Consider the following 27,365-nt stretch of genomic DNA (forward strand, 5'->3'; position numbering starts at 1 on the left):
TCTTTCTTTTATATAGTTGAGTGGAGCTTTATAACATCATAGTATATCATAGTAATTAAAAACAAGACTTTGAAGGACTGTCTTTGTTCAGTTTATAGTTCTATAAGCTGTATTATTATGGTGATATAGTTTGGCTGTGTCCCCACCCAGATCTCATCTTGAAATCCCATATGTTGTGGGGAGGAACCTGGTGGGAGGTAATTGAATCATGGGGGCAAGTCTTTCCTGTGGTGTTCTTGTGGTAGTGAGTAAGTCCCATGAGATCTGACGGTTTTAAAAAGAGGAATTCGCCTGCATAAACTCTCTCTCTCTTTGCCCGCTGCCATCCATGTAAGACGTGACTTGCTCCTCCTTGCCTTCTGCCGTGATTGTGAGGTTTCCCCAGCCATGTGGAGCTGTAAGTCCAATTAAACCTCTTTCTTTTGTAAATTGCCCAGTCTCAGGTATGTCTTTATCAGCAGTATGAAAACGGACTAATACATGGTATGGGAAAGGAATTTAGCCTCACAGGACCTCAGTTTATTTATCTGAAAATAGTGATGATAAAAATGATGGTATTATATCCAAAGGTTATTGAGAAGATTAAGTGATTTATGACATGAAAAGTGCTTAGGACACTACCTGGCACATAATATGTACTCAATGATTGTTAACTGTTATTACTTCTTCACGTAGCTCTAGTATATTTCTTGTTAGATATATTTTTGGGTATTTTGTGACTCTTCTTGGTATTCATATAAGATTTTTTTCCTCCATTGCTTTTCTAATTATTCATTTGTTAAAAACCATTGATGTTTGTCTATTGATTTTGTATCTGACCACTTACTGAACTCTTTTATTCTAATAGTTTTCAGTAAATTTTCTGTATAGTCTTATCATCTACAAATAAGGACAGCTTTGTGATTTTGTCTTCTACTACTCATACTTTTTCTTTTTTCTTAATTTAGTTGGCTAGTTAAATAGAAATGGTAACAGGTATGCTTCTTTGCTTTGTTTTTTGTCTTAATGGCATTCTTTTATGTTTGACTATTATATGTGATATTTTACTATTCTTTTTAATCAATGGCTTTTTTGAAATTGAGAAATGTGTTTTCAGTGTATAGAGTACATTTTATTTTATTTATTTTTTGCGTGAGGAAATGTGATTCTTATTCTTTTCTGCGTGATAGCTGTATTCTACAGGTTTCAATTTTAATACTTTTTGACATCTGTTGAAGTGATTTAGTTTTGTTTTTCTCCTTTAAAGTAGTGTTTTATTATAATAGAGTTTATGATGTTGAGTGATCTTTGCATTCCTCAGATAAACCCAACAAGATCATGATGTATTATTCTTTTACATGACTGTGTTTATTTTGTTGATCCTTTAAATTTTTTGCTTTTATGTTCGTACATGAGACTGGCTATAACTGTGCTTTTGTTAGCATTTCCTTTTTTAGTATTGATTGGTATATAAATTTTGGTAGCCTCATAGAGTAAGTTGGAATTTCTTCCCCCATTTCTATGATTTGGAAGAGTTTATATAGAGTCTTTTGTCTGCCCATAGATCTTTTAGAACTTCCTTGAAAATCTTGTTGCCTTATTTATTTCTTTTATTACTTTTTAATGGTGCTAGGACTGTTATTCTATTCAAATTTTGGAATTTTGGGGCTTAAATTTGTCATTTATAATTTCTTATAAAAACGTTCATTTTATTTATATTTTCCAGTTTGTTAACATGGAGTTTTTATAAAATTTATGTTTTCCTCTCATAGATTTTGTTCACTTTTCTTTCTTATATCTGCCTTCTCTCTTTCTTAGCCAAAGAAATTTATTTCAGTCAAGTTAAAAATAAAACAAGTTTGGATTTTTAAAAGTAAGTCCACTGGGATTACTTTTGTTTTACATTTCCTTATTTTTTTATATCCTTTTTGGATTTATTTTTCTTTTTCTACTTCCTTGAGGTATATGTTTTATTCATTGACTTTAAATTTCATTTTCTAATCTAAACAATAAGGTTCTTATTTCTCCTCTGCATTATATAACTATATTCTACAGGTTTCAAAATGTAGAATTCTTACTGTTGTTTATTTCTAAATAGCTTATAATTTTATTTTAATTTCCTCTTATCCAAGAGTTGCTTTTCAAAAATGTTTTTAAAAATCTACTAGTGCATAGGTTTGCTTTTTGGAGAGAGGAGTCAGATATCTTTTTATTGCTGCTCTAATTGTATGGTGGTCAGAGAATCTAGCTTGTATTATGATATCTGCTCTTTGAAATCTGTTGAGATTTCTTATGGCCTTATGTCTTAAATATTTTTTTAAAAGTGAATCTCTGATAGGGACAGAACTGTATCCATTTCATTTACATAAATATTTTAATTAAGTATTCAAGTCTTCTGTGCCTGTTTTTCTTCTTCATTGCTCGGTTTCTGAGAGCAGTATGTTAGAATCTTCTACAATATTTATTGCTATGTACATATATTTTGTATTTCTACCAGTTTTTGCTATCTATTTTTCTGAGTCATTAGATTGTGACTTATGTGTCATCTTAAGTGAAGTTCTTACTAATACATACTGCCTGTCTGTGTCTGTTATTTCCCCTACTTTGTTTCTTTTTTGTCTAATATTAATCTCTCTATACTTGAATTTTTTGGTTAACATTTTCCTACTCTGTATTTTGTCACCACTTTATTTCCAGCAGTGATATTTTGATTTTGATTTGTCTCTTACAAACAGCATATAACTATATATTTTTGCTTGTTCTAACTGCTTCTATCTTTTAGCTAATTCACACTTACTGTGACATCTGCTATGGTTGGACTTACTCTGCCTGCTTATACTTTGTATTTGCCTTACTTCTTTTATTGTTATTTGAGCTTTCTTATTTTTTAATTTATTTTGTTCTGCTTCATTTTTTCTCTCCCCCCTTTTGATAATAATTGAGTTGTGTTTTTTTCCCCAAGAAGAAAAGTTTTTTTTTTTCTATTCTAATGATTTGCAAATTAGTTGCTCCATTATATACTTTCAGTGGATTACATTTACATTTTTAATAAACATGTCTAAACTTATGATTTTTATTATCAAACTGTAGAGTTAATTAGTATGTATTTCATTTCACAAATAAGGTGTGGTCTTAGTATGCATTTATCTTTGTTCCTTCTCAGTTCCACCTTTTAAAATTATTTTATGTAGAATTTTAATTACACATTTTTATTACAGCAGACGTGAACAATTATTTAGACTAAATTATAAGATCTGTTTTTTGTTTGTTTGTTTACTACTATATCTTCCATCCTATATCTTCTTTCGTGGATTTATTAGTTAATTTGCTTTATTATATCCCGAAATGATTCTTTAAGAATCTGTTAGAAGCTTTGTATCTCTACAAGTGTGTTTATTTTTCCCCTCCACTTCAATATTTGTTTAAATGGTTATGGAAACTTGGTTCAAAAATAGTTTCCCTTAGAACCATTTGCTTCTTCGACTTCTTGAATACACGTTGTTGATCAGAAGTCTGATAGAAATGTGATTACCAAATTGTTGTAAATTACTTATTTTTTTCCTCTGGAGAACGTTCAGGATTTTCTCTTACCTTTTTTTTTTTTTAAATATTTTAAGTTCTGGGATACATGTGCAGAACGTGCGGGTTTGTTACATAGGTATACACGTGCCATGTTGTTTTGCTGCACCCATCAACCCATCATCTACATTAGGTATTTCTCCTAATGCTATCCCTCCCCTAATCACCAACCCCCGGCCAGGCCCTGGTGTGTGATGTTCCCCTCCCTGTGTCCATGTGTTCTCATTGTCAACTCCCACTTATGAGTGAGAACATGTGGTATTTGATTTTCTGTTCCTGTGTTAGTTTGCTGAGGATGATGGTTTCCAGCTTCATCCATGTCCCTGCAAAGGACATGAGCTCATCCTTTCTTATGGCTGCATAGCATTCCATGGTGTATATGTGCCACATTTTCTTTATCCAGTCTATCATCGATAGGCATTTGGGTTTGTTCCAAGTCTTTGCTATTGTGAATAGTGCTGCAATAAACATATGTGTACGTGTGTCTTTATAGTAGTATAATTTATAATCCTTTGAGTGTATACCCAGTAATGAGATTGCTGGGTCAAATGGTATTTCTGGTTCTAGATTCATGAGGAATTGCCACACTGTCTTCCACAATGGTTGAACTAATTTACACTCTCACCAACAGTGTAAAAGTGTTCCTATTTCTCCCCATCTTCCCCAGTATCTGTTGTTTCCTGACTTTTTAACGATTGCCATTCTAACTGGCGTGAGATGGTATCTCTCTGTGGTTTTCATGTGCATTTCTCTAATGACCAGTGATGATGAGCTTTTTTTTTCATGTTTTTTGGCCACATAAATGTCTTTTTTTGAGAAGTGTCTGTTCATATCTTTTGCCCACTTTTTGATGGGATTGTTTTATTTTCTTGTAAATTTGTTAAGTTCCTTGTAGATTCTGGATATTAGCCCTTTGTCAGATGGATAGATTGCAAAAATTTTCTCCCACTCTGTAGGTTGCCTGTTCACTCTAATGATAGTTTCTTATGCTGTGCAGAAACTCTTTAGTTTAATTAGATCCCATTTGTCAATTTTGGTTTTTGTTGTCGTTGCTTTTGGTGTTTTCATTCCATGCTCATGGATAGGAAGAATCAATATTGTGAAAATGGCCATACAGCCCAATGTAACTTATAGATTCAATGCTAATCCCCATCAAGCTACCATTGACTTTCTTCACAGAATTAGAAAAAACTACTTTAACTCCATATGGAACCAAAAAAAGAGCCCATATAGCCAAAACAATCCTAAGTAAAAAGAACAATGGAGGCATCATGCTACCTGACTTCAAACTATACTACAAGGCTTCAGTAACCAAAACATCATGGTACTAGTACTGAAACAGATATATAGACCAATGGAACAGAACAGAGGCCTCAGAAATAATGTCACACATCTACAACCATCTGATCTTCGACAAACCTCACAAAAACAAGCATTGGGGAAAGGATTCCATATTTAATAAATGGTGTTGGGAGAACTGACTAGCCATATGCAGAAAACTGAAACTCAACCCCTTCCTTACACCTTATACAAAAATTAAGATGGATTAAAGACTTAAACGTAAGACCTAAAACCATAAAAACTTTAGAGGAAAACCTAGGCAATGCCATTCAGGATGTAGGCATGGGCAAAGATTTTCTCTTAACTTTTAATAATTCCCATTGTGTGTCTGTCTTTGAGTCATATAGTTTTCTTATTCTTCACACTGTTAATAGTCTTCCTTGAATTTTAGCAGGAGAAATATATATATTCCTAGTCTACTAGCCTGATTCTGTAAATGTCTTTATTTTTCCAAAATGATATTCTTTTACATAATGGCATGATCTATCATCAGAGACATTAGGTTTAACTAAATGGCTAGGAGATATTGGTTCTCTACTGCCATATGACTTATATTGTACAGTGAGGTATGTATAGAACTAGAAAACATGGACATCAGATCTTTGAATTCAGTTCTGTAGGAGCAAATTGAAAAGACTAGAACTGTAGGTTGATATGCCATTGAGTGACTTTGAGTTCTGTTGGGAAAGCTTTAATTCTAGTGACAAGTTATCTTCAGTCTCCGAACTTCTGTGTTCCCATCTATAAAATAAGGCTATAACATCATCTACTTCACATGGAAGCTGTTTAAATAGAACAGGCACAGTACCAGGCACATGGAAAATCTCTGTATATTTTAGTAATCTCCACAATTCCCCTCCTTCTACTTTTTCCTACAACACTTCTTTCTAGCTTACTATCATGCTGTGGAAAGTAACTCAGTGTCTGGTACATAGCAAATAAAAAATGAATTAAATTCAAGTAAATTGATTTGAATGTCAATGTCTAGATAATTTTCTAGGGACATGATAAATGCTTTCATTGTAAGGTGTTTGGACTTTCAGTATCAGTTCCATTGTCCTTCATCCTTGAAGATCATTGGAGAGCTTCATTAGGGTGAGAGAGGGAATTTAAAATATTTTGTAAAGTACTTCTGTTACCTTTGAAATCTCTTTCAGGTTCCAAACTGTGAAGGCTAGATCACACCTTATATCATCTTTCTTGATTCCCTTTTTGGAGGTCAGTACCATGTGTCCATTTCACCCTGTCTCCTTTGCATATTATTTCTGTATGCTCATGTTACTTTCAGTGACTTAACTATCTTCAAAACATTATAAATATTAATCACTCAACTTTGTAAGAAACTAGAAAAAAGCACAGCCCCTAGTGAAAAAGGCATGCCATGCAATTGGCTGTCATCAAAGAGGCTTGCCACATCCCTGAAATCCGCCATGGCTTAGGATCGATCTCAGGCAGCTAGGAAAACCCATCCAAAAAACAGCTCTGAGAGTGATGATATAATACAGAGTAATGCAGTTGAAATTTTGTGCTAGGTAATGTTTTAAAATTAGGTGCCACGTTGCCAGCATGTTTCTAAATTGACAGTCATTGGGCAGCATTCCATAATGTCTCTACTTTTTATGTCTTAACTGAGCTGCCCAGGAACACATCAAAAGTTATAGCTTCAAATTGTTCTAATGTGCTGCTTGCCATACCGTGGTTGTCACAAAAGAAGCACTTTCATTACTTTGTGTAGCTTGTAACTTTTTTAAAAAAATTACCTCTTCGAGTTGACGTTTCTCATAGGTATAAGCTACCCTAATATTAAATTTGGTTACCCCCTTCAGAGTTCAGAATTTAAACTAGTTAAAAATCTTTATGCGCTTGTTTATTTTCAAGATAATACAAACCCTGTTAATTTCAACTTCAAAATGTCTTCAGAGATTTTTAAGAACTTGAGTAATTTAGAAAACAATTTTGGTTATGTAATATTTTCATGAATAAAAATATGGCACTTCTGAGATATGGCAAAAGGAACCTAATTTAGTCTGCAGGTTAGAGGCATTTTCTCAACCCAGGACCTTATAAAAGTAGCCCAGTTGTTGGGCTAGATGGGGGTCTGTTGTCTGTGTGCCCACTGTGGATAATGTAGGGGTTGTATTTCTCAGCTGGTATCTAGGTCCAAACACCTGTGAGAGACTGTTCTCTTCCCCTCATTGTGGCAACCTGCCTTACATACCACTGTGTCCACTAGGTCAGCTAGGCAGTGGTGTCCAAACCTGGCAGAGTCAAAGGAATCACCTGGGTAGCTTTAAAAACCTCACATTTCCAGACTCCAGCCACAGAGAGTCTCAATCAGCAGATAAGGAAATGTGGGCTTGGCCACAGAACATTACTTTCTGGCTCCTTCACTGCCCTTAACACAGTTTGATGACTGCAACACACTGATCCACCCATGATACATGGCACATGGAGCAGCATTTGAAACAGCAGCAGAATACTGTGGACAGATTGGGAGAAGAAAGAGGCCACACAGAGAGCACAGCCACAGGTAGGGGCTAAATTAGAGACTGTTAAAAATTCCCAGTGCTGAGCAGGGGACAAAAGCATCGATTCTTCTCCATGCCCTCCTATTATATCCACAGACTATGAAGCCAGGTTCTGCCTTGAAACACTGTCCTCTTTCCCCACATCTGTCCTATGACTGGGGTGTGTGTGTTTGTGTGTGTGTGTGTGTGTTGTAGGGTTTTTTTCTGTCTCTTCTTTTCTTCAGTTTCTTATCATAGCCAGTCACATAGAAAATGAGAGAGAGACAGAGATGTGAACACTTCTGGCAAAGTGTAAGGAGAGAAAGGAAGGTATTTAGGAGGAAAGAAAGGTATTTAGGAGGAAACAGGAAGAAAAACTCTTGAAGAATACATCATGGAAACAGTTCCTGGTGAGTGTGGAATAATAGTATTTTTTCCTTTCATCTTCTGAAGATACCCTGACTATTTAGCATATTTTTATCTCCCTTTCCTAAGTGGATGGCTTTGTCTGTAAAGACTGGTAGTATTGCCATTGAGGATAATCCTTCATTAAAATATCCTTCTTACATAAGGAACCCTCTGTTGTTTATTCCAAATTAAGCCAGGGAAGTCTTGAATGATTGTCATTTATTCAACATATTTTTATTGATGAGTGCGCTAGCTGCATGGAGTTCACAGCCAGTTAGGGATGCAGATGCACAGACAGAGGATGACAGTGCTGAGTGGCAGGTTCTTTGACAGGGGAAGTACAGAAGGAAGGGGAGCACAAAGGAGAGCACTTGACCTCTCTCAGGGCTGAGGGAAGGCTTTGAAAGGAAGTGCAATTTCAGGTTGTATACCGCAGGGTGAAAAGGGGTGCACCCAGCAAGAGTGGCTGAAGAACTGAACATGCCAGCCTTGGGTAAGAAAGCATGATTACATGGCTGGAGAACTGAGAATGGTCCTGAATGGACAGATTGAAGACAAGAGATGAGGCTGGAGAATTAAGTGGGGGTCAGACCGTGAAGGATCTTATGCATCATATAAAAAAGTTTGACATGTATAATGGAGTGGTCCATTTCACTTACATCTTTTATATTTAGCCCTCTTTGTCTCTTTTTATCAAAGACACCGTAAATAAGAGGTAGTAGCCTTCTATTTGTCACAAATAAACAGGAACTTCCAAAAGTAGGCATGTGAGAAAAAAAGGTTAACATAGCAGGTGTCTACTCTTAGAAAGGCTTGCTTGTAAAATTGGTCTGTGGCCCCAACTTTTGGGAACTTGCCTGGTAAACAGTTTCCTCCAATGACATAAAACCTATCCTAGCTGATAACAGTGGCTTGCTGTGCTAGACTGTGCAAACCATATGGCTTATATGCAAACCTCCTTTCCTTCTGGTACTCTGGAACTTTGCTACATGCTAGGCTGAAGGTGCCTGTGTGGCTAGCTTCCTGATAAAAACCTTGGATGCTAAGTCTCTAATAAGCTTTCCTAGATGGAAACATACACATGTTGCTGCATTTTCATAGCTGGGAGAAAAGTATGCTCTGTGTGAACTTTCATAAGGAGAAGAGGATGTAGGAAAGCTAGCAGATAGATTACTCCAGACTCCACCTATTTTTTTCCCTTGTGAGCCACTGTGTGTCTTCACTACAGTACTGTGGTAAGTCGAAGCCATGAGTACAATCGTGTGCTAAGGCCCGTGAGTCCTTCCAATGAATTTCCTAACATAGGGGAGACTTTGAGGATCCCCAACATGCATGCTATGAATATTTACCTATAACTAGTTACTGAATGAGTGAATAAATTAGGCTATTTAAAGGTAGAAGGATTAGTGTTCTTTTCTAGTTTTAACATTTCCTTATCTCTAAAATGATGATAACCTAACACACAGTCTTACTGCAGAAATCAAATGAAATAGTTCAGGTAAAAAGGCACATATATAGGCAGTGTACACACCTTAAATGTTTCTCCCAATAGATATCAAGGTCCTCAAAACAAGAATTAATCTTATCTTTTTTCTATTTTTCCATAAGTTATTGGGGTACAGGTGGTGTTTGGTTACATGAGGAAGTTCTTTAGTAGTAATTTGTGAGATCCTGGTGCATCCATCTCTCAAGCAGTATACACCGCACAATATGTTGTCTTTTATTTCTTGGCCCCCTCCCACTCTTCCCCCCGACAAGTCCCCAAAGTCCACTGTATCATTCTTATGCCTTTGCATCCTCATAGCACATTCGTGTGTGTATATATATGTGTGTATATATATATATTTTTTAGCCAAAATTTGTTTAGCTGGTTGTATCTCTCACCGTATTTCTCAAATTCTCAAAGTTGTCTCTGAATTACTTTTGACTTTTACCTTCAAATGATAAAGATGTATCAGTTTTGAAGAGAGTCAAAAGAAAGAGCTACCAGTTCTAAGAGCAATTTAAAATCAGGAGATCCAGAAAGGATTTAAATAATGGCAAGGGTCCCAAGGTGACTTCTTTCTGTTTCTTTTATCAGGTGAGGACATACTTATTTGTGGAGTTCCGGGTATACTAAAAGCAACCACATTGTTGTATTTGTAGTGCAACACCCAAATACAGACAGCCTATTTTGTTACATTAAAAAATACATTAGTATTAATATTTAGGGAATAAGAATGATGGACTAGATACTAATATGTAATTTATACTGAGAAAATTCTGCTCGAGATTTATTTCAGAGAATTTCCTTTGGAACAATTAAAATAAATTCCTGACTTTTTAATGAGCTTCAGATCCTGCCTGAAGGAACTTAAAACCAACCAGGCAATTCTTGAATTTCTTATGGCTTCATCTTCATTTTTGAAAATTTCTTGGAGCTCTGCCTGTCTTACTGAGTTACTGGCAATAGTGTTGACCTGTTGAGTAGTTCCCCCTTAGACAGGCCTTACATTTTTTTCCCATCATCTTTGTCTTATTCTGGACTGAGGTACAAGTGTAAAAATGATGGGTTTACAGCTCTCTGCTTTCCGTTTGACCTTGTAGAGTGGCCTTTTCTGTGACCGAGTGGTAAAGAGCATCGCTTCTTCAGCATGGCTGGGCTTGTTGTAGATCTTTATTTCCTATCTTATTGGAGAGGATTTACAGTTCATAAATGGACTTTAATATAGAAGTTCCCTGGAGTTATAAGTATACAATGACATGGTAATTTCCCAAAATGCAGCTTTACAAGGGTAGTTTTCTTCATAGGCTATTTACATTGGTTTTGCTTCCATTTTATTGCCTTCCCATCCTTTATTTTTCTCTTTTCTCCTTTTTCATTATCATGTGGTCCGATGCTTCCCCTCAACTGGCCATAAATACTTATTTTAATACTTATTGCTCTTATGGAATGAAATTTTATGTTTCTTGATCATAATTTTAAAAGCAAATGAAACATTTTTACTATATTTCTCTGTTTATAAGGACTTGATGGAAATGCTTTTTATTCATGTGAGCCTGGATTCTTTTTGTTATGTTTGAACAAGGGATTGTTTTGTTTATTTGACTTGACTTTGTTCTCCTAAGTCAACAACTTTAATGGAAGGTGTATTTTAGATTGCTGATATAAGCCTTCTTAGAGTCAGTTGGTTGCCAACAAAAGTTCCGTTCTAACCAAAGTGTAGATTACTTGTGTTGGGCCTGTGTTTAGAGGCCTCCTTAATGAAGTGAGTGTTGTGAGATTTGCTGGTGTTTGTGGTGTCATTAGTTTTAGAAGAAAAGTTCCTGAAGCTTCTTGTAGTAACAATAATAACCTGATAGTCTGATGTTATTTCTTCTCGAAGAGATGTAGTTGTTGTGTCCTCTGTATTGTGACATTTTGTATTTTCTATTTCAGTTTCCCAGCCAGGTGGTCATTCAGAGCCTACACATCTGTTCTATATTTTAACCCATGGATGAGAATATTCATTCAAGCCAAGAGAGTTACGACTAAACATCTTTGCTATTGCCTCTACAGACCCAGGTAACTCATCTTTCTTCAGTTATCTGCGCGGAGTTTTTATTTATAAAATCGATGTGCTCCCTAAAGTTGTCAAAGTGAGGACATTGACTTTGATAGTAAGATTTTTACATTATAAACAAAATTTAAACCACATCCGGGAAGGTTTGCTAAAGAGTAATTGGATGTGAACAAATATTTGGCAGTAATAGAAGCACACTGCAGTGAGCATGCTAAGTTAGATCATCACCCCGAGTAGAAATTTGTTTTTTTTGGCCGGGCGCGGTGGCTCAAGCCTGTAATCCCAGCACTTTGGGAGGCCGAGACGGGCGGATCACGAGGTCAGGAGATCGAGACCATCCTGGCGGTCAGGAGATCGAGACCATCCTGGCTAATATGGTGAAACCCCGTCTCTACTAAAAATACAAAAAAAAAAACTAGCTGGGCGAGGTGGCGGGCGCCTGTAGTCCCAGCTACTCCGGAGGCTGAGGCAGGAGAATGGCGTAAACCCGGGAGGCAGAGCTTGCAGTGAGCTGAGATCCGGCCACTGCACTCCAACCCCGGGCGACAGAGCAAGACTCCGTCTCAAAAAAAAAAAAAAAAAAAAAAAAAAAGAAATTTGTTTTTTACTTCAGTGAATTTTAGGTGCTTTGACAACAATTAGTTCCACTAAATGATCGCAGTTCACATATATCTTCTGTTTACACAATACATTTGAACTATTAAACCATATATGTACATGCTTATATTATACATAGAGAATGAATATATTTATAAATATGTATCTGGTTGATTTATATTTTATATGTTTTTTTACTTTAACATAAATGTTTTCAAGGTTTTGTTGTTGTTGTTTTGAGACAGAGTCTCTCTCGTCACCCAAGCTGGAGTACAGTAGCGCAATCTTGGTTCACTGCAACCTCTGCCTCCCCGGTTCATGTGATTCTCCTGTCTTAGCCTCCTGAGTGGCTGGGATTACAGGCGTGCACCACCACACCTATCTAATTTTTGTATTTGTAGTAGGGTTGAGGTTTCACCATGTTGACCAGGCTGGTCTCGAACTCCTAACCTCAAGTGATCCGCCTGCCTTGGCCTCCCAAAGTACTGGGATTGCAGGCATGAGCCACCATGCCTGGCCATCCACTAGGCCCGGCCTTTAAGTTTATATTTACATATTATAAAATCCATTTTATCCAACTATGCATGCCATCACAATGGTCATTTTCTTATTGTGGTTTCTGGGTAGTCTTTCATTTACGTGCCAAACATTTATCAGATTTGTCTGTGAGTCTGAGATTAGAGGAAAAGAAGCTATTTGAAAAAGATACTTGCACATGCATGTTTATAGCACCACAATTCACAATGGCAAAATCATGGAACCAACCCAAATGTCCATCAGTCAGCAAGTGGATAAAGAAACTGTGGTATATATATACAATGGAATGCTACTCAGCAATAAAAAGGAATGAATTGACAGCATTTGCAATGACCTGGATGAGAGTGGAGACTATTATTCTAAGTGAAGTAACTCAGTAATGGAAAGTCAGATATCGTATGTTCTCACCTATATGTGGGAGCTAAGCTATGAGGATGCAAAGGCATAAGAATGATACAGTGGACTATGGGGACTTGGGGGGGGGGGAAGAATAGGAGGGGGCCAAGGAATAAAAGACAACATATTGTGCAGTGTATACTGCTTGAGTGACGGATGCACAAGGATCTCACAGATTACCACTAAAGAACTTCCTCATGTAACCAAACACCACCTGTACCCCAATAACTTGTGGAAAAATGGAAAAAAGATAAAATTAATTCTTGTTTTGAGGACCTTGATATCTATTGGGAGAAACATTTAAGTTGTGTACACTGCCTATATATGTGCCTTTTTACCTGAACTATTTCATTTGATTTCTGCAGTAAGACTGTGTGTTAGGTTATCATCATCATTTTAGAGATAAGGAAATGTTAAAACTAGAGAAGAACTCAAATCTTCTGGCTCTAAATTCTTTAACAATCCAAATTCAATGCTGCTTCTCCTATACCACATTAACTCTTTATAATATGTCTACATTTGTCATCTTGTCTTATTTGCATGAAAATGCAGTAGCTGTCCTGAGAGGGGCCTTGCAGTCACTCCTAAAGATATTAATACTAAAATTATAGATCTCTGCATCGTACTCCCTGAGCACACACCAATGAATTTTGCAAAAGCTTTACTTTTGATTTCTAATTATACTGCCCATCATCTTTTGAAAATAAAATATTCCAATCCTGAGACTTTCCCTATAAATCAGTGCATTCATTTCCTAATAAATATCAAAGCAGTGTTTCCTTTTCATCAGTCTTATTCTTCTGGGGAGCGCCAAGTGTCTCCTGAATCAATCAATATAGCCAATCTTTTCAAATTAAATTTCTCTCGGTGAGTTTGGGTAAAAAATAGTTTTAGCCCATGGAAAATGTGGATTTGTCTCTATTTTCTGAGGGAATTTTAGTAAATTGAGTGTAATCTACCTAACTTACTTATATCAAGTGATGGCTGCTTCCCATTCGAGTGTATTGCAACGGAACGGACTCCCACCCAAGATGAGTGCAAATTTGTCTCTGGAGGAGTCTAGATCATGGAAGAAATTATTACTTTGGAAAAAATTTCTAGGTGATTTCTCAGGTCTCTTAAACATTTTAAAAGTCTATAATTCTTGGAGTCTTAAATATTGTTTATATAATAAAGACAAATTATTATATGGTTATGTTACTTGATCGTAGGCAACAAACATTCTTCATTAACATTGCTTAACCATAGACCCATGATGCTGAAAGGAGCCCAAACGAGTTGGGATGGGTGTTACCCTGCATTCAGAGGAATCTCATGGTCCTTTTTAAGTTATTCAGGGACATTAACGCTATGTTCTGTTGTTGAATACTCTGCAACACTATACTTCTGAAACAGAATTCAGTATTTAGGGATGCTTTCCATACCCTAACACCCCACCCACCCATCAGACTAGTAATTTTTGAACAGTGATTCTTTTGTATACCATGCATGTTATGTGTCCATTTTTGAATTTTTACAGTACTGAATTATTTAATCTTTTATTACAGTATAATAGTTGGAAGCAAAATTTGGATTAGCCAAACCTGGATATGAATTTAGGTTTTGTCATTTACTAGTTGTAGACCTTTGGCAATTACTTGAGTCTTACTCTCCTCCACTGTGAATTGGGAATTCCTCTGCCACTGAGGTTATTATGAAGACTAAAATAAAACAGTGTTTTATGTTAAACATAAAAACAGTAAGGTTTCTGAAATGTTTGTAAACCAGTAGTAGTTGTTATTATACAAATGCGTAAGAGCAAGTGGATAGAATGACCACTATGTGCAAGGCTCTCTTGTAGGCATTGGACATTTTGCAAAAGCAAAAAGAGAAAATTCCTGGGCTGGGCATGGTGGCTCACACCTGTAATCCCAGCACTTTGGGAAGCCGAGGCAGGTGGGGATCACCTGAGGTCAGGAGTTCGAGACCAGCCTCGCCAAGAAGGTGAAATCCCATCTCTGCTAAAAATACAAAAATTTAGCCGAGCATGGTAGCTTGCACCTGTAATCCCAGCTACTCTGGAGGCTGAGGCAGGAGAATCGCTTGAACCCAGGAGGCAGTGGTTGCAGTGAGCTGACATCACACCACTACACTCCAGCCTAGACGACTGAGTGAAACTCCATCTCAGAAAAAAAAAAAAAGCAAAAAAGAGAAAATTCCTGCCCTCATGGAGCTTATATTCTAGTGGGGGAAGAAAGACACCATGTAAATTAAAATGGATGATATAATATCAGGTAATTCTTTTTTTTAAAATTTCAACTTTTATCTTAGATACAGGAGGTGCATGTGCAGGTTTATTACATGGGTATATTGTGTGATGCTGAGGTTTGGGGTATGGATCCTGTCACCCAGCTAATGAGCATGATACCCAAAATGGATGATTTCTACCCATACCCCCATCCCTGCCTCCCTCCTCCCCCGTCTTGTATTCCCCAGTGTCTTTTGTTCCCATGCTTATGTCCATGTGTGCTCAGTGTTTAGCTCCCACTTATAAATGAGATTATGAGGTACTTGTTTTACTGTTTCTGTGTTAATTCACTTAAGATTATGGTCTCCACTGCATTTATGTCACTGCAAAGGACATGATTTTATTCTTTTTTTATGGCTGTGTAGTATGCTGTAGTGTATATGTACCACTTTTTAAAAAATCCAGTCCAGCATTGATGGGCACCTAGATTGATTCCATGTCTTTGCCATTGTGAATAATGTGGCAATAAACATGTAAGTGTGTATGTCTTTTGGGGCAAGTTGGTTCCTCTTAACAAAGGTCCATTGCACAGGTCCACCTGAGTATTTTCATGACATAATCGTTGACTTCTATCAGAGTGAGCAATTCAAGAGAACAAAGTAGAATTTGCAACCTTTTAGAACCCATCTTTAAAAGTGACAGACCATCACTTTTGCCATGCCACAGGTCAGCCTAGATTTAGTGTTGCGGTGGGGGCACCACACATAGGCATTAATACCAGGAGGAAAAAAAAAACACAGGAGACATCTTGGATGGTGGGTAGCACAGTGAGTTATGCAATAATTTTGTAGGAAGATGGTTCCAGAAGAAGGGGACAGTAAGTGCAAAGACAGCAATCAAAGGCTAGTCTAGCTAGAACACAGAAAACAGATTGAAGTAGATTGGTCAGATCAGGTAAGGCCTGAAGCAACATGACACGAAGAGGTGGCTGTATTGAGAATGGAATAACTTGAGCAGAGGAGTGGCATTACTTGATCTACGTTTTTAAAAGATTATTCTAGCTGTTGAGTAGAGAACTGATTTCATGGGACAAGAAGAAAGGAGGGAAGTTGAGGTAGGATAGATACTATTACTGTATTCTAGGAGAGAAATGAGCTTGAGCTCAGGTGGTAATGGTGGAAGGGATGAAAAGTGTCTGGATTACAGATGCGTTGTGAAGATAGAGCCAACAAGTCTTGCCAATGAATTGGATATGGAGTGGAGAGAAATTGAGGAGTCCAGAAGGCCTTCTAAATTTTTATCCTGAACAAAATCTTGGGAATGATAGGGAAGGTGCACATGTAGAGGTTAGGAGGAATGGTGGATGGACTTCTCTTCATATCATAGTGGACATACTAAATTTGGGAGGTCTATTGGACATCCACATCTCTACCTATCGATATTATATGAACCAGAAAATTATTGATCCTGCCTAATTACATGTTGTAAAGAATAATTAAGGATTAGAATTATTTTTACAATATAATTAAACCAGGTAAACTCTTAAAAGAAAGAATTATGATTGAATACTACAATGTAGTTATGATTTACAACTGGGGGCTAATTTTTTTCTGTGTTAATAAAAGTTCAGAACTGTAGTTTTCTTTACTTGAAGTCTGTTTTTTTCAACTTAAATTTTAAAATACTGTATTTGATATTGGCCAGAGTATTTTGAACAAATGTTTTAAGTGTGAAAATTAAAGTCAAATGAAAGTTTAAATTTCTGCAAGTTGTTCTGATCAAGCCAGTCACCCAAAATGCTGTATTAAGTTATGTTCCATACTTCTTCAGCACAAAGCCTTGAAAGGTACTTAGTGTTTCTTCATATTTTTATTTCTCTTGATGGAGAAGGGTTCTATTTTCCTCATAAAAGTAGTAAAATTAATAAAAATGTATACAATACAGAATTAGATACGGGGGAACAAATCGAATAACCAAAAGCCCTTTTTACCACTTGTCATTCATTCTGTGCTATAGCAATCTGTAATGTTCCCCAAAGGGGAATCTCTGTTAGAAGTTTAATAAGTATCTTTCCAGATTGTTTTCTACACAGTTTCGTATATGTGCACATGCATGCATGCACATACAGATTTTTTTTTTTTTTTTTTTGAGACGGAGTCTCGCTCTGTCGCCCTGGCTGGAGTGCAGTGGCCGGATCTCAGCTTACTGCAAGCTCCGCCTCCCAGGTTTACGCCATTCTCCTGCCTCAGCCTCCTGAGTAGCTGGGACTACAGGCGCCCGCCACCTCGCCCGGCTAGCTTTTTGTATTTTTTAGTAGAGACGGGGTTTCACCGTGTTAGCCAGGATGGTCTCGAACTCCTGACTTCATGATCCGCCCATCTCGGCCTCCCAAAGTGCTGGGATTACAGGCTTGAGCCACCGCGCCCGGCCACAGATTTTTTTAAACATAAAATTATATACAACTTGTTATTTTCTCTTACAGTTATATCTTGGAGACTTTGTCATTGTTAAATATATTGCATAGCACTATGATTTATTTAACTGTTTTCTTACTGATGTACATTTAGAGTTTACAGAGCTTTGAGCATTCTCAAACCAAATATTATTCTAGAATTTTTCTCTCTATGATGATTTAAACCAATGTTTTAAAGCCCAGTTTGGGGAATTTTCTGTAACAGGTGCACATACTTTCAACTGTATTCAGAGAACCTCAGGTTCTGTAGAGCTTTTCTCACCTGTGCTTTGTTCTCTTTGAGTTTATGGATATATACATGTATATATTTTTTCCTTTATTGTTCTAGAGCATCTTTGCCATCACTAAAACAATGGACCTTGAAAACAGGTTTCTCAATCAATAAAGTAGAAAATGTGCTTTTGGTAATTTAAAATGATACATGAATGTGTGTTTCTGAGCATCGCCATTAAAGATAATTGTTTTGGGACTAGGAGAAGTAGTTTATCCAGTGTTGATGATAATCTGAGTAAGAGGGCTATGCATATTAACCAGAAACTTTGATAAGGGAACAACTTCATAAAATTTTTTAAAGAAAATTATCCTATTTTAGATGTCGAAGTGAACATTTGTGTGGGCAGATTTTCTTATCACTCTCATGAAGTCTCCTTACAAAAGCAACATTTCTAAGTAGCGAAAGGCAAGGAATTTCGCTTAGGTATAAAGTTTGCTAATTTACTAGCTGGATGCAACTCACTCGATGAATCTTTCTTAATAATTGTGTATCTCTGGAGCATATAGTCTTACTAAAGAATATTGCCTTATGTACTTTAAAATGATAGTCTGACTTGATTATGTTCTTTTTTCTTTCTTTTCAGAAAGTATCTTTATGTCACATCTTCTTTTAAAGGAGCATTTAAAAATGAAGTTAAAAAGGCAGAAGAAGCAGTAAAGATTGGTATGCGATTACCTGTAGCCTACATCATTGTTGTTCAGTCATTCAGCAAATCTTAATTGTGCACTGATTCTGAGACATACATTGCTCCAGGCATTGTAGGAGCTACTACAATTAATTAATTGTAGTTTCTGTCTCTGTGGAACTTCAAAACACATTCTTTCAATCTCTGAGTTTGTTTACTCATGATATTATTTATTATTGTAACTATGATCCTGAACACACTTCAAACTAGATTGATATTTGTTAGAAACCTTGTTTGTCTGTCTGGACATGGTGGCTCACACCTATAATTCAGGCACTTTGGGAGGACAAGGTGGGAGAATCACTTGAGACCAAGAGTTCAAGACCAGCCTGGGCAACATAGTGAGACTGTGTCTCTATTTTAAAAAATAAAATAACCCTGCTTGTCATAGCACTGTGTTAGGTCATTTTAGATCCCTGCACTGCATCTACTTTCAGAAGGATGTTCTACATATTCACTCCTCCTATTGCAGGAACAAAGCTCTCTTCCCCAGTATCTGGGAGTGAGTAGTAGCTCTACGTCTATATTTTGTGGATTTTAAAGCATTTTCTGTCAGCTAAAAACTCATTTATGACTTTTGAATTTATATTTGTATATTTATGTCCTATAAATTGTCATACTTAAATGAAAGCCCAATAGAAGGAAGATTTAAAATGTGTAAAAGTTATAAGAGGAACATAGGGTTTTCTGAGATCATGGTCTGTATGCCATTTTTCACTGGTCATGCTGTATGTATGGAAAATACTCACTTAAAATTGCTTGAAATAATTTTGCTATATTATAACTATTCAGCTTCTACTTCTAGCTGAATTCACATTGAAAGAAGCACAAATCAAAGTAAACCAGTGTGACACAACCTCTTTATCTTCTGCCAAGGTATGACATGTAAAGAGAGTAGTCTTATTAAATGGCAAATTGTGTCATTTGCTTTTTCCTGTGCATAGTTGTCTCTTATCATCTACTTCCTAAACTTTTAAGCACAGATAAGCTCAGAAGATTAAGTTGATTTTAACTCAGGTCAACAGAATAGATGAGTGCAGAGAAAGGAGAAGAAACTCAGCAAGTGGGGGCAAGGCTGAGGCAGAGACAAAAGATGAACAGAACATGGGGTGAATTTGAAATGGGGCAGAGCATCACAAGCAATTTCTTTAAAATAGAAAGGAAAGTAACAGGAGAAAGGGAAAAAATAATGAAAAGCCAGCAGAAGAAAAAACTAGCCTATCAAGTCTCCTTGAAAATATCTATTCAAATTATAGCTCCCTGTGGACCTAAATAAATGAGGAAAGCAAGGAAAGGTCTAATAAGCACTCCTTCCTGCTAGTGCTAGGAATTATATACTGTAATTATGAATATTAATAACAATGCTTTCAGCTTCCAAAGCTCTTTTATTATGAGTTGCTCCACACAGTTCATAAACATGCTTTGTAATTCTTAACAATATGCCCATGAGTAAGATAAGTTAAAAAGAACTATTGTTATTAATTATAATGCATTGCAACTAAGAGAAATAGAATATTGCTGCAAGACACGTATTGTAAGTTTGCTAACTCTTACCAAAAATATGGTGTGAAGCTTTAAACGATGGTGAATCATTAAGCAACATATTTATTTGCTTACATGCAAAAGGATAAGTAGGAATATGGAGGTAAAATGCCGTACTTCACCTTCTCTTCATCCTCTTCTACAGACTGAATGTATGAATCCTTTCAGTGATTTTGCCATTTAACTTTCCAGGACCAAGGCTGTGTCTGATAAAGATCTTTCACATCTAAGGTCTTGAGTAAAGGATGACATCAAAGAGTAGTTCGTGGTAATGCCCCAAAGCTAATTCTGTCCATGGCTTGCCCCAATTTCTTAGTTTTTTCTTTTCATTTTTTAAATTAAAGGTAAACCTATCTTATTGTTACTGATTATTGATTTTTAATAGTTTAAGCTTTTTAAACTTTTGTTTTTAAGAAATCATTTCCCTTTGCTTTATATGTTTGAGAGTCCAGAGAAAGACTAATGGGTCAGGACCTTGCTTCCTTTTTGCCTCCTGCTATTTCTTCTCCCTGCCTCTGCTCTGTGCTCTGAGGGCAGGCAGGGTAGGGAAGTCCTTGACCAATTTGCTTTGTTGATCTGATGCAGTCTGGTTTCTTTAAGGCAGAGAAGAGAGCAAAGCAGAATGACCTGAACTTTTGACCTCTTAAATTCTTCTGGGCAGATGAATTTTAAATGGAATACTTGCCAACCATTTTCCACTTTCTTTTACTGGAAATTCAGTGAAAATAGTGTTCATTCAGTGACGTACCATACATCAAAAGAGATACCCACCTTTCACCTCAGGAGGATGAAGCATGTTAAGAGGCTATTCTGATGCCTGAGAACAACAATCATGAATTATTTCTCTTCTGCTTGGTTAGAGGGAGCGTACCAGATTTAGAGTAGTGAATGAGTTGGTATATCAAATCAAAAGTGTTAATAAGAAAGTTAACTGGGCATGGGGTATCCTATAAAGGGAAAATTTGAGAAATATTAGAGGTATCCAGAATTCGATATGAAGAAGATATTTTCTGCTGGCTACTAACCAAATTTCTCAATTATCTTTTTTTTTTCCTGCAAAAACACTTAGTGGTCACATAATTGAGCATTTATTGTTCTCACAAACAAAAGTCAGAACCTGGGTACACTAAATAACTCACCCAAGTTTTCGTCAAAGACTTTGTGCCATTATGGAGAACAAAGTTTCTTTCTCTAAAAGGCAGAGAGGATAATCTGAATATGTACAAAAGAGAATAGTGGGTTAAGATTTGGTTTATCTTCTAAGGTGTTGAAACTGAATAATTTATCAAGTATTGAGAATCTACGATGGTAGAATTGCATTAGGTAATGTGAGCTGTTGTTACCCTTGAAACATTTGTATAATAGGATAATATCAACTTGCTTTTTGTTAATTCAGTGACATTGTGTTCTCTCCTAACCAATGCACTTCTCCAGGAGGTATTACAGAGAGCTCTGGAAGATGTAGAAGCAAAGCAAAAGAATCTTAGAGAAAAACAAAGGTGAGACATAAGCTTTTTTGTTTGCAGGAATCCTCTGTACTGTGTTAAAACAAATTCTGGTTTCTAAGTAGGTAGATTTAGTGGTTATTGTGACAATTTTTTTTCAGTTTGTGACATCTTATAATCTGAAATCTAATATAGTCAAGGTCCCAAAACCAAGATAAGCAATGTAAAACATTGATAAAGTATATATTTACACGTACACGTGTGTGTCTACATAATGTTAAAACTTCCAAAAAAAGTGAAAAACTAGTTCAGCATTTAATTGTTTGGGCTAGATGAAGATGTCTGGATGAGGGAGTGAACTGCCTGGAGGATCAGCTGATAACTCACTTTGCCTCTGTGTCATTTGCCATTTAAATTCTAGAGAATTGGTTCCAGTTTCTTCCCTTTGTCTAGTAGCTTAAAATTTAAGATAGGAAGTAATGTTTCACGTGAATGTATTGCTTATATATCGCTAAAATAAAAATAGCAAGGATATGTTAACAAAACCAGATATTTACATTTGTAAGATTAACTTGCTGTCCAACTCAAATGCTAAACAAGTTAAACTGAAAATAGTCACTGCTGCCCACATAAGATCGGACTTTGAAAGCTGTGATACCTTTGTGAAACTATTTTTAAGGGAAGTATGATTAGTTCTTAACATTATTTTTTGTGAACCATGCACTGACATCCAACCATAACTTTCCTCAAAACTTAAATTTTAAATGTCACTTTTGCATTTATCACAATAAATAAATGTGAAATGTTACTTATGCATTTACCAGAAAAATTTAAATAAATGTCATAGAAATTGTAATTTAAAAACGAAGCCCTAAGGCTTTAGAAATAAAAACCTTCTTGAAACAAGTTCACTGTATGAGATAGTTCATACAGTGAAATGTTTGAAAACTGACCAATCAACACTTTATTAATAATAATGCCAGTTGCCATGAACTTGTTTTAATGGTCAAATGCTGGGTTTTTTAATCGAAGAATATCAGTATATCATTTAATATTATAGAGTGACTATGTCATATACTGTAATACCCTATTACTGTCATATACTGTAATACCCTATTTAGGTATCCCTTATACAGTCAGTACTTTTGTTGAATAGTTGGGATCTCATTAGTGAGTAGTGATTTTTGAGAAAAAGTTTGATTCCTATATGTTTAACCTTAGATATACATGCATTTAATAAATATATAGTATATTAACTCATATCTTATGTTCTATATATATCATATCCACATGGAAGGACTCATAGAACTTTATAATTGTTCTTTAATGATAGATGCATTTAATTGGTCCAGTAAGTATATTATGTCAAATGTAATAGCACGTGGTCATAAAACAAAAGACCAAGTTTGTGGAGAGAGGGGAGCTACAGGGTGAGTGCAGGAGAATTATTTTTGTTGTCATCCTTGATTGGGTAAAGAAAATAATGATTGTTATGTACTTAATCTGTTCCAGGCTTATATTTAACATTATTTCTTTTAGTTCTTATAACATCACAAGTGGCTAGGCAGGTATTAGTCCCATTTTTCAAATGAGACCGAAAGTTTAAGAGGCACAACCATGGTTATTACAAAAACAGGCTTGTGTCTGAAACCAAGTCTACCTCTCACATCTAGGCATTTTCATAGCTTCTAGCAGCCTCTGATATTACAGATGTTTATATCACAACTCCGTACTGTAACTGTTTTTATCACATTGTGGTATTTCTCAATTTCTATTCTATACTTTTAATAGAAAACTCACACAAAACATAATATAGAAGGTCAGTCGGAAAAACAGGAGCTCATATCTGTTGCCCTTGTAAACTTGCTTTATGATAATAACTTATTTACCTTGTATTTTGGAAAAGGTTAAGAGGAAGCCAGAGAATATCTTTTGGCGCATTCCAGTCTATGTCGGATATCTGGAGACTTGAGAAGATGCTGAAATTTAGAAATCACACCTACTGTTAGAAATACTTAAAATTTAAAATAGCCAAGTCATCATTTTGTAAAAAATGCTGCAATGTACCGATAAGACCAGTTAATGTTTTACAACTCTTTTAGCATTTTCTAGTTCTTGTCAATTTAAATTGGCAGACGTGTTTTTGAATCAGTGAATGCTTTTGTTTGACTGGCATAGTTACTAGCATCATGTTTATGCAGAATACTTGGCTATACAGAGACAACTGAGTGTGCCTACCAGATTTTGCAAAATATTTGGATATATACCTTTGACGTTAACCTTCTAGTTTAATTATTAGCAGTTTCATAAACTATATATGTTTATTTAATAAACAACTTTTTAAACTTTCTGAATCTAACTCTAGAGAACTAAAGAAAGCCAGAACACTCTCCCTGTTCTATGGAGTGAACGTGGAAAACCGAAGCCAAGCTGGAATGTTCATTTACAGTAATAACCGTTTGATCAAAATGCATGAAAAAGTGGGCTCACAGTTGAAACTGAAGTCCTTGTAAGTATGTTTTTGCTTTCAGAGGTATAAGCAGAGAGAGGGAGGTTATAGTAAGATGCTGTCTGTGGAGTGAGATGAGTGACTAATCACAGTGGGAGCAAGTGTCATAGTCTCTATTCACCCTTCCTGTCGATATGCAGGCATTAATCTGCCTCATTTATAATATCAGTGAATATGCATGCATGCCCTAAGGAAAAATCACACTTTGGGAAATTTTCTTCAATGCATTGATTGAGCAACTTGATGTGGGGCCATTCCTTGTGCCACCTCTTTGGCTTAAATTTTTAATGCTTTACCAATTTAAAAATAATACAAGCATATTAAATAAATTTTAGAAGAGAAAGAAAAGAAAAATCCATAGTCTTGTAAAGCAACCCTATTAACATTTTGTGCAGCCCCTACATGTATGAGTTCATGCCAGTGACCTGTATGATCATATGTTACTGAAACTCTCTAGCCTATTTGGATTTTAGAGTAATACATTCTCATGCTTTCCCAATGGTCTGAAACTTCTCAGGCTGCTTTCATCAATGATGTAGAGTCCTGAAGAGACACACAGAAAAGGACAGGATCAGACAAGATAATCATGACCAGTAGAAAGGGTCAGGGAGCATTTACTATCTTGCTTCTTCACTCTCAAGGAATTAGCAATTCATTCATTGTTTGTTTAATAAGCACCTATAGTGCAGTGTTGTATGCCAGGCACTATACTAAGCTCTGCTGATAAATGGCCCTTTTGCTAAGGAATGTATAATCAAGTGAAAGGGACAAGCATATAAATGCATATTTTTATATTATGTGAAAATAAGAATTATCTTATAAAACCTAGATTAGTTGGATTTCTTGCTTAAATCCCAGTGCACTCAGCACTGCTTGCCATGGGCTTCCAGTTATCTGGCCTCTAACTGGCTGTGGGACCTCACCCCCTACTAATACCCTACCCTCTCTGCATTTCCTGTTCCTCAGACCTCCTAAGCTCATTTCTGCACTGAGACCTGGGGACATGCCATTCCTCGGCCTTGAACCTTCTGTCCTCAGATGTTCTTACTGCGGGCCTTAACATGCCATTCAGCCATGAGCCTGAAGTATTTTCCACAGGAAGGTCTTCCTTGACTGTCTTATTAAAACTGGTCCCTTCCCTTCCCCCCACCTGTCACTCTTCACATATCACAGCACCTGCATTATGTTACTCACCCCACTTATCACCATCTGAAATGATCTTGTATACTTGTCTGTTTATTAGCTTCATGCCTGCCACCCTTCTGTAAAAGAGAAACTTCAAAGCCAGAGGGAACCTATACTTCTGGTTCTCACCATATTCTTAGTTCCTGGAACAGGGCTAGGTGCTGAGCTTGAATGAATGAATGAATGTTATGTTAGAGGTGAGCATCCAGTGCAAAAAGAGCATTTAGGAGGGACAGTAAAGCAAACTGGGGAAGTCAATTTAGGCCTTCTAGAAGAATGAAGCCCAAATTTAGACTTAGAGAATGAATAGTGAAAGGAAAGCAAGGTGGAAGAGTGAAGTGGTAGCAAAACACGATGGGCAGGGACCCCAAATTGTGAGGCTTTGACACATGTGCCATACAAAAGGCAGCCTAAAGGCTTAGACAATTGTATACTCTTTCCCAAAGCAGGTTATGTCACCAAGCAGATTTAAAGTGAAATACTCATTACCCTGTGGGATAAGCCAACTCTGTGATTCCTTCATAGAATTCACTTAGCACCCCGAGGACCTCTGCAATGGAGAGGAGAAATCCAATCTGATAGATGAAATGCAGAGAAAGAAAGTGGTTCTCTGGCCACTGTCATTTAGAAGATTATGCCAGTTTATTGCAGTAAGGCACCATGGTTTTTAATGTCAAAAGGCCTTGCCTTCCCAGCCACCCTCACTCTCCATGTAAGGTGATAGGTTTGTAAAACGAGTCATATTAACTCAGTAACATTGTACTAAAGTGATTTTTTTATTATGGTACCAAACATGTTGGGATCCCCACAGATTTGTGATAACGTCGTTAGATAACTTGTTAAACTTTGACATGGTCCAGACCAACAGAATCAATTTATTTTTGGAAAAAAAAATGATTTCAAATGACCAGAATATATTTGATTTTTTTCTTTAGCCAAATTTTCAAAATTTAAATATGCATATATTTTCTCAGACTTGGCGCAGGCGTGGTTGGAATTGTTAATATACCCTTGGAGGTCATGGAACCATCCCATAATAAACAGGAATTTCTCAATGTCCAAGAGTACAATCATCTACTAAAAGTCATGGGACAGTACTTGGTCCAGTACTGTAAGGACACCGGCATCAGTGAGTATTCAGTAGTCATAGTAAGTAGGAGATACTTACCAGTGGGATTACTTTCTGTGATTTCTTTAAGCTGACATGATTATCTGAATTCAGATTACCAGCAACTAAAAACTCTGAAAGGGAGCTCCTGCTTTAAAAACAGGAGTGTGAAGGAAGGAGTGAGAAGGGAGCCCATTTCAGAATCTTTCCCAAACTATCGTGAAAAACAAAGCAGCAGATTAGAAATTACAAGGGAATGGCAATCAGAGAACAGAGTGAGGTGACAGCTGACCATGGAGGAAGGAAACAGAAGATAGCTCCAAATAGACTGAGAAACCCTGCTCTGGGCGCTGGGACTCCACTGTGTGAGAGAGCACATAGTCCCATGCAGACCTTAGTAGCTCGTATAATGTTACGTCATACCATAGAGTAAAAACTACTGACCCTGGGTAACTGTAGATATGTTAAACTCTTTTTTTTTTTGTCTGAGATGGAGTCTTGTTCTGTTGCCCAGGCTGGAGTGCAGTGTTGCAATCTTGGCTCGCTGCAATCTCTGCCTCCCTGGTTCAAGTAATTCTCTGCCTCAGCCTCCCAAGTGGCTGGAATTACAGGCACCTGCCACCACGCCCGGTTAATTTTTGTATTTTTAGTAGAGACAGGGTTTCACCATCTTGGCCAGGCTGGTCTTGAACTCCTGACCTCGTGATCTACCTGCCTCAGCCTCCCAAAGTGCTGGGATTACAAGCCTGAGCCACTACGCCCAGGCAGATATGTTAAACTTTGTTTTGTATAGTTAAAAATTCTTGAGTATGTTAATTCCAGGAAGATTTCAATTAAAAATTTCTAAAATCAATAGATCTGGAAACTTAAAAAGATAAACTTTAGTTATCTGAAAAATGTGATTTATTTAGATCACCTCACTCCCCAGAGACACCTGAACAATGAGATGGTGTGCTGTGCATTAATTAAACTTCTTTTTGTTTTTCAATATATATTTTAGAATCAAGGTGTACATGTGCAAGATCATTACA

The 27,365-nt window shown here is 36.6% G+C and overlaps 1 protein-coding gene across 1 annotated transcript in view; it reads left to right on the top strand.

The window, feature by feature from the left end:
• The window catches only part of LOC113225243 (MORC family CW-type zinc finger protein 1-like), a 172,227-nt gene that overhangs the window by 39,055 nt on the left and 105,807 nt on the right, over window positions 1-27,365 (top strand). Inside the window, exons 9-14 of the mRNA XM_026456778.1 lie at window positions 11,233-11,358; window positions 18,444-18,523; window positions 19,351-19,421; window positions 21,522-21,586; window positions 23,898-24,041; window positions 26,201-26,355. Of these exons, the coding sequence (XP_026312563.1) occupies window positions 11,233-11,358; window positions 18,444-18,523; window positions 19,351-19,421; window positions 21,522-21,586; window positions 23,898-24,041; window positions 26,201-26,355 (641 nt within the window). The remainder of the gene's footprint in view (window positions 1-11,232; window positions 11,359-18,443; window positions 18,524-19,350; window positions 19,422-21,521; window positions 21,587-23,897; window positions 24,042-26,200; window positions 26,356-27,365) is intronic.

This window comes from Piliocolobus tephrosceles, unplaced genomic scaffold, assembly GCF_002776525.5.
Source record: "Piliocolobus tephrosceles isolate RC106 unplaced genomic scaffold, ASM277652v3 unscaffolded_19, whole genome shotgun sequence".
In the NCBI taxonomy this organism is placed as follows: Eukaryota; Metazoa; Chordata; class Mammalia; order Primates; family Cercopithecidae; genus Piliocolobus; species Piliocolobus tephrosceles.